We start from the raw sequence: 8,351 nt of genomic DNA on the forward strand, positions 1-8,351 counted from the left end.
GTAAAAATAATTTAGCTCAGGTGCCCATAAACGCTATGGGCATGCATATACATAAATATTGCATTTATAAATTTTGAGAAGCTGAAGACTTTTTCCATGCATTTATAACAGTTTCAGGAGGATAAGGCGTATCCTACTAAAAAAGTAATATTTTTCTGAATCCCTGAAATATACTCATCTAGGGGAAAAAACCCTCCAAATACTATTTTTCACATTTCTTAGAACATTAAAATATTCCAATTTTCACAAAACCGTCACTTTAACCTCAATAAATGTGTAATAGAATTACTTTTTTAAAATAGAAAACATTAAAAAACAACTAATGATATTATTTCAAGTAATCTAGTAAGAAAGGTGTTGTACGTTCTCTGAAACTTGCCTGTGCAAGAAGTTTGAAAGGCAGAGCAAAATATTATATAAAAAAAAATACGTACAGAAGTTCTTATTGTCAAATGGCACACATTAGCCTTTAGAACAGAGGATTTTACGTTTATCCAAAGAAACATAAAGACCTTGTCATACACATTGAGAAGCGTTTCCTGCGAAAAGTCCCTTACTCACCTGATTTTCTTGCTTCCTCTGGGCCGTTCTGATTGGACGGACATGTAGCTTGTGCTGCTGAAACGAGAAGCACTACTAGTCCTGGAAACCGCAGATATATCACTTACATCACTGTCCGAAGATTTAGTGGAAATATTATCTGCCCCTCTATGAGGATCCCATCCTGATCGATACTGTTAACACAGATTGACAAATACGCAGAAGTTGTCAGTATTACCATACAGAGCAATTATTAGCTTCTCCTATTTCAGCACTTTATTATCCACAGAGGATACTGCAAAACCCCCACTCAGTTGCACATAAAAACAAAAGTGAATGGCAATCATCCTAAAAGAAAAATTCAATTTGCGTGAAACCTTTGTTTTTCAGCACAGGCAATTAGAGCATTTTCACCACACCCCAATGAAGGCCGTTAAAATAGTTTCACCACAGCAATGGCCTCAGGGAAGGGCATTTAGGTAAAATCTGGGAAATAAACATTTGGCTTCCTATTAGGAAATAGAATATTTTTATTTCTGAATAAAATTTGAAAAAAAGGTATAATAAAGTTGCCACTGTGACTTATTGAAACCCATTTTTCTCTTTAATCCATTATGCTTCATTGAAAACCTAGAGATAGTACAAAACCTAATGATTAAAACACTAACTTTTTCTAGAAAAGCCAAGAGAAAAGAGAAAGTTTAATGTTTGAAAGATTACTGGAATTTTGATGAATCCTAGAAATACTAGAAAAAAAGTCATTATTATTTACAAAATAGTTCAAACTTCCTGGAATGAAATAATCAGTTATGTGGCACAGCCAGGGTGCAGGGTGTTCTGGGTGTTCAAACATTCTGGTAAACGAAAAGCCATCATAAATGCTTTATGTTAATGATACTGGGATATAAAAAAAATAGTAGATTCTGGAGTCTGGACAACCTGGAGTAAGGACAACCTCTTACTAACTGGGTAAAATTGAGCAAATACTTTAACCTTTAAAACTCTGTTTAAAGTAACTAGTGCCCTGGTGCAGATTCATGCACATTGAAAGGAAATTAATTAGGAGGTGGCCAGCGGGGCAGGACTGGGTGAGATGGGCTGGACCCACTCTAGAGCCAACCTCCCACGGTCCCTCCCCAGCCGGTCGCACCTGGGGCAGCGCTGCAGCTCAAAGGGTATCTACTGAGTGAGCAGGTCTCTGGGACAGGTGGGGTCCCTCGGCCTGGCCTGCGGGGATTGGGCTGAAACTGTCTCTCTGACATCCCCTGAGGGGTCCTGGATTGCGAGAGGGTGACACTCCAAAATCAGGATCCCTCCTCTCTAGTTTTGGGGTGTGTCACCCGAGAACCGCAGCTGCCAAGTCACCGCAGCTTAGGGGCTCCTGCATTGAGCATCTGACCCCTGGTGGTCAGTGTGTGTCATACCTACTGGCTGGTTGGTCAGTTGCTTAGCCTTTTATATATATAGATAGGGATAATATCTTTTTTTTCAGGGTTGTTTTGAAAATTAGAAATACAGTCTATCCTTGAACAACACAAAGGTTAGAAGAGTTGACTCCCAAGCAACTGAAAATCATCATATAACTTTGACTCCTTTAAAACTTAACTACTAATAGCCTACTGTTTACTGGAAGCCTTATTGATTACATAAACAGTCAATCAATACATATTTTGTATGTTAAATGTATTATATACTGTATTTTTACAATAAAGTAAGCTAGAGAAAATAGAATGTTATTAAGAAAGGAAGAAAAAATACATTTACTGTATTTGTTGAAAAAAATCCACATATAAGTGGACCTGAACAGTTCGAATCAGTGTTGTTCAGGGTCAAATGTAATACATGTCTGGTATCTGACATAATGTAAAAAAATTCAGCCAGTATTATTACTGTCCTGATGGCTATTACTGGGTTAAGAGCATATCTGCTAATAAATTTTTCTTGAATTATGTGTACTTCAAACATATACTGAAATATCTGTATCTGTCAATTTTGCCATAGAGATTTTTCTAACCATAGAAAGCGTTCACAAAGCCTTAAAAAAATTAAATATTGAAAAATTTTACTTTAAATGAAAATGTCCTCAGCCATAGTCAGCCATTGCCTAGAACAGCATTTCAATGGGTAGGTCAACATTAACTATCTTAGTGCACACACTCACTCACACACACACACACACACACACTCACACTCACACTCACACACACACACACTCTCACACACACACACACACACACACACTCACACACACACCCTGGGGTGAGAGGGCCAGTGAGCTGCTCAGCCATGTGCGTAGGGTCTGCTCCTTTCCTCAGCCTGAGGGAGGTGTAGGCTTAGGTGTGGGTGCAATTGGACAACTGATGAAATTGATGGGCAGACGTTAGGCTATAACTTCAAAATTCTGGCATAAAATCAGGTCCATTCACACACACACACACACACACACGCACACACACACAGATACACTCACACACACACACACAGACACACACACACACACTCACACACTCACACACACACACTCACACACTCACACACACACAGCACTCACACACACACACACACACAAACACACAGCACTGTATGTATTTGTTTCATCAAATATATTAGCAGTAAATTTGATCTCAAGTTGAGACATAAATGGAAATACTTCATTTTATTTATATATTTTTGGATATTTCATTTATCTGATAAATGAACGTTTTAAGAAAATTTTCGAAACTATTAAACTGTTCAGTGGATACTGTTCTGTGTTTGGGGGGCTTTATTGTTCTTATTCTTGGTATTGATAACAAAAAGAGAAGCCGTCTGATATTATAGCTTTTAAAATATTTTAGCATTGGTTAGATAAGCAGTTTTGGTATTACAATTTTTTTCTTTGCAGTAGGTTTGGTATTATATTTTTTCTTTTGCTTTTGTTCATGGGATTATAATATCATCTAAGTTCAAATGAAAAATCCTAAAGTTTAACTCTAGGAGGTGGTAAGGGTAATATTATAATCACTATGAGCAATTGCTCTGGAATGCGACTGAATCAATGGTCTGAATCCTGGCTACAAAAATTATTAGGTATGTGATAATGGGATAATTATTTCCATGATTCCATTTTTCATCTGTTATAAAGTGAATAACAACCATACCCATTTCCTAGGCTTACTGCAAGGATTAAATAAGATGATGTATGCAAAGCACTTAGAAAAATACCTGACACATAACAAGTGCTTCACACATAACAAATGACGATGATAATGATGATGCTGATGATGAGATAGTAACTTGAACACTGGCTTAGTATCAATTCTAGGAATGTCTTTATCAAAAGAGATATTAGTTAGAAATACCCAACAATAAATATATTACTTTACAGCTGCTCTAAGCTACAATAAAAATACAACTATTTCTACATATATCCAATAGTTTTGTTTCAGAAAATATTTCTATAAGGCTAATTTTAAACATGAAACCAAACTTTCCCACTAACTCCTAGTATGTGGAGGCCTCACCTTCCCCCTCTGACCAGGTTCATCCATATCCCACCACCTTACAGGGAATTGCTCCATTCCCACCTGCACCATGAGGAGTTCTGCCTCAGCAGATATGTAAATATATGACGCTTCTTGGCTGACACAGCTGCTCTGTTTTTCATTTTTCTCTCTGCTGCTTTATCCTGAGATCCAATGCCGCCTGGAAACCTGTGCTCCCATGTCTCCCAACTGGCTCTTTTCCGATTTGTTCGATGGACTAACTGCTACCTTGACTTCCGAATTTCAGTCGTTAGGATCTGACTATGCATATTGTAGCCTTAGTCTTTTTAGGGAGTCATGACTTTTGAACCTGCTGCTATGATCCATGGGTGCATACAGGCTGGCCTCAGAGGGAAGGTAGGGGAGGGTGGGGGGGAGGGAGAGAGATCAACCAAAGGACTTGTATGCATGCATATATGGTGTACACTGCACATATCTCTGGCTAAGACCCCTCAGATAATCTACTTTGCTGAGCTAAAATTTTGGATGTGCAAAATTTAAGGAAAGATATGATTCTATGTACTATAGTTTTATGCCTTTTACATAATTTGTCACACAATACCTCTTGTTGTAGGTGGTGTGTGTGTATAGGTGTGTGTGTTCATGTATAATGTTCTAACTATTAGAATAAAGGTTCTTAAAGGTCAGGACAATATCTTCCTTATCTTTGTAGTTCTTTTAGCACCTAAGAATCAGGTATTTAATTTAATTTAAACTCATGTTTAGCTTTTGAACCAGTAAGATAAGAATAAATCCCATTTTAATGATTATTGTAAGGAGTAAGAGAAATAAGACTCAGCATACCCAAGAGTGTGCTTAGCACATAGCAGTGCCTAAAAAGTAGGTCATTAAATAAAAGACTGAGTGGAAAAATTCACATAAAGGAAAAACACAAACGAGGCAAAATCTCCAGTGTGATGGTGACTCTGCCGTCTGCTCAAGGCCTAAACCAAGCACATCTCTCTGAGCACTTCTAAGCAGCCAAGCATGCTTACCTTGGGAGCACAGCTCAGGTTTCTGCTACAAACACACACATGAGCAACAGACTGAGAAATTTGGAAAGGAAGAAATGATAAGAAAAATATTTTTATAAATAAAACTTCAGAACTTATCTTAAATATGTTTAGAGTATAACATCTCCATATGTACAATTCACAAAAAGCTCACAACAAAGTAATGGATGACCTAACACTGTTTACTTCTAAGATGGTTCATTTCTTTTGCTTTAACTAAATGTAGTTTTGCTTGTCTTAATGTATAATAAACAAAAGTTATATATTTTCATAGTGAGATAGAAGCAGCTATGTTATTGTTATACCAAGGTAAAGAGTTATAAATGTGAATAAGTTCTTTTATTTAGTTAGGAAAGAGCTGGTGTTGTCTGGCACTATAAACAACGAAGGCTTAGCATGTATTAGTTTATAGCTGACAGATGAACAATAAATGATACGTTCATCGTTCTCCTTAAAGGAAAAAAACAAGATTTTTTTGCATAGGATTACACAATCCCAGCTGAAAACGGTGCTCTGACTGGAGATCATTAAGATCTTGTAAGAGAGGGAGGAAGCTTTTCCCGACAACATTTGATGCTTTGTCCATTACTATTAAGCAGATCATGAACTAGAAAATTTTACAGGAAATTATTATTGTTCAGGATGTTCCAGACGCTAAGGAGTTTCTAAGTGGCCGGGAAAAGTTAATGTTCTCCCTATTTACCTAAGATTAGTGAAAAGTAACAGCCTATCTGCAAAGCCCTTTTGAAAGAAAAGTTTGAATTAAAATGTTGGAATAATATTCTGGAGAAAAAAAGTATATTCAAATTTCTAAAATAAAACTGTGACTTTCTCCAGTATACTCACTTGACATTTTTAATTAGGTAATTTCCCAGTGATTTCTCTACAGCATCTGAGGAACTCAGGTTGTTTGAGCTTTGTACATGAACTTCTCAAACAAAACATGTGGGCGGAATTATAAGAGCTCCCTTAGGCACTGCTAATCTTCAATTTAATAAATCTCACCAGAAAATGGCAATCTGTTGTCTAAAACTCTAGTCCAAGAATTGATGAGTTGCAAAATCCTGGGCAAGAAGAAAGCCCAAGTTTGAAGAAAAAAGTGTTATGTCATGGAGATGTCCTTGTAGGACTATTGATACATTCGGGGAGAAAACACATTGAATAGATCCGAATATGAGGAAAATTAGAGCAAACACAATATTTGGGAGAGAAAGGAGAGGCTGAAGTTGTGGGCAGGCCTTTGATATCAGTGTGTGTGGGGGTGGGTCGGGGATATAGAGGAGATAAGAACAGAGTAGAGGGAGTCTTGGCACTGTAGCCAATGAAAGACTCATGGGAGCAAGAAAATGTTCTCTTTCTTGATATCCTACTTATATTTCATATCATAATTCCAAGAGCGTAGCTGTTGTCTTTTGATAATACCACCATTGTAGATACTCTCTCTGAGCAGTTACTTCCAGGTGATTTTTTTCTCTGTCCTCACCAAGTCTCTTATCAGTGCCTGATGTAAATGCTGCACTGAGCAAACCTGTTTGTCAGAGATAATTTTGTTTAGATAGGGCTCCTAAAGAGGGCATTGTGTGATAAAGAGGGAGAAGACAGGAAAGGCACAGCAAAATGAGGGTTAATTTAAGGTGTAGCCTTATAAATAATTTTCTTCAAGTGAAATCCCAGCTAGAAAAGTCTTAATTCCTTCAAAGAGAATTACTGCCTTGAGTGTTCCCAAACTACTTTAGTCATACCTTTCTGATAGTTCTATCATATATCTGTCTTTGTCTCTCATCTATCTATCTATCTCTACCTATTTATTTATCTATATATCTATATCTTACCTACTTATCTATTCACCCATCTACCTATCTTCTATCCACCTATCCTTCTAGATTATAAACTCCCTAGTATTCCCATTATCTAGATCAGTGCCTGGCACTTAGTGGGAACTCAATGAACACTGTATGAATACAAATGAATACTCCCATCACAGCTGATTTCAAGTTACATGTGGTCACTATACACAGAGTTGGTGCACACCACGAGATGTGGGGTTTAGGAATACACACATTGTTTGTAGGACTCAGACTCCTGAGAACACAATGAGTAAAGACAACAACACATCAGAACTGTAAATTCGTCCTCAGTAAATCTTGTGAAAGATGGAACAGCAGGAACAGTGTAAGGTAACAACCCGCAATTGTAGAAAGGGCAGCCATTAGCCTAGAGGCCGATGCTTTTGTCTCTTGGTCTAAAGGAAAGTTACAAGGTTAGTTACTTTTCCTGAAGAATGTGTAGAGAAAGAACTCTTGGTAGTAGTCAATTATGACTTTCCCAAAGGCTAGCACAATGGGAACTCTGTGCCTGTTATTAATAAGCTGCTCCTTGAGAAATGTCATCTGTTATTTATTTCCCTTGATTTCTCACGATTTTCAGAGATGGGAATGTCAGTTTTGCAACGAAATCCCAGGCTCAAGATCTCAGGTAGATGCAGAGCTCACGCGTTTGCCTTTAACAAGTACATTTGCCACTTTCCTCCTCAGAATCCATAACTTCTCACCCACTATTTCTACCATTTACTGCAACTGTTCTCAAAAACAAACAAAAACCACCAATAATATCCTAATTTACCAGCCAATAGTGTCTTTTCAGTTTTCTTGTTTCCTGATTTTGTTGAAGTCCTCTCTCTTCCTGAAACTTCTTCATAATGCCTTCTCAGATAATGTCGTTCATAGCTCCTCCTGTCTCCCCACCTATCCTTTTTAATCTCCATTGCTGTCTTTGCTTTTCTCTAACTTGATTTTAAATTATATTTTCCAATAATTTCAATCGTTAGCCCTCTTTTCTTTTCACTATACATATCCCCCATGGGTGATCTAATCCATTATCTATCCATTTTAACTACCATATAAGGACTACTAAATCCTTATCTTTGGCCCTCACCTCTCTCCTAAGCTTCAGACCTGTATTTCCAGATTCTAACAGGACATCTCTCATATGTTATTTTGCAGGCACATCAAATTCAATGTGCCAATTTATTCTCTTTCACCCAAAGCTAGCTGTTTTTGTATTGCCTATATTTCCTGCATTATTTAATTCTCATATGTTATTTTGCAGGTACATCAAATTCAATGTGGCCAAAACCCAATTTATTCTCTTTCACCCAAAGCTAGCTATTTTTGTATTGCCTATATTTCCTGCATTATTTAAGCTTATGGATGGGTTCTTGGTCTTTCACATTGGTAATCAGAGTCTATTACATTTATTTATTTGTCACAGTTGC

General features: G+C 37.2%; 1 protein-coding gene across 18 annotated transcripts in view; it reads right to left on the bottom strand.

The window, feature by feature from the left end:
• Positions 1 to 8,351, bottom strand: part of RIMS2 (regulating synaptic membrane exocytosis 2) — a 296,933-nt gene that overhangs the window by 97,045 nt on the left and 191,537 nt on the right. For 14 of the 18 annotated variants that reach the window (XM_015561714.1, XM_006760263.2, XM_015561716.1 and 11 more), the window contains one exon: positions 562 to 734. The exons of the other annotated variants lie outside the window; for them this stretch is intronic. In XM_015561714.1, coding sequence (XP_015417200.1) covers positions 562 to 734 — 173 coding nt within the window. The remainder of the gene's footprint in view (positions 1 to 561; positions 735 to 8,351) is intronic. 18 annotated transcript variants of the gene reach the window in all.

The sequence above is a fragment of the Myotis davidii genome, unplaced genomic scaffold (genome assembly GCF_000327345.1).
Source record: "Myotis davidii unplaced genomic scaffold, ASM32734v1 scaffold497, whole genome shotgun sequence".
NCBI classification, from domain to species: domain Eukaryota; kingdom Metazoa; phylum Chordata; class Mammalia; order Chiroptera; family Vespertilionidae; genus Myotis; species Myotis davidii.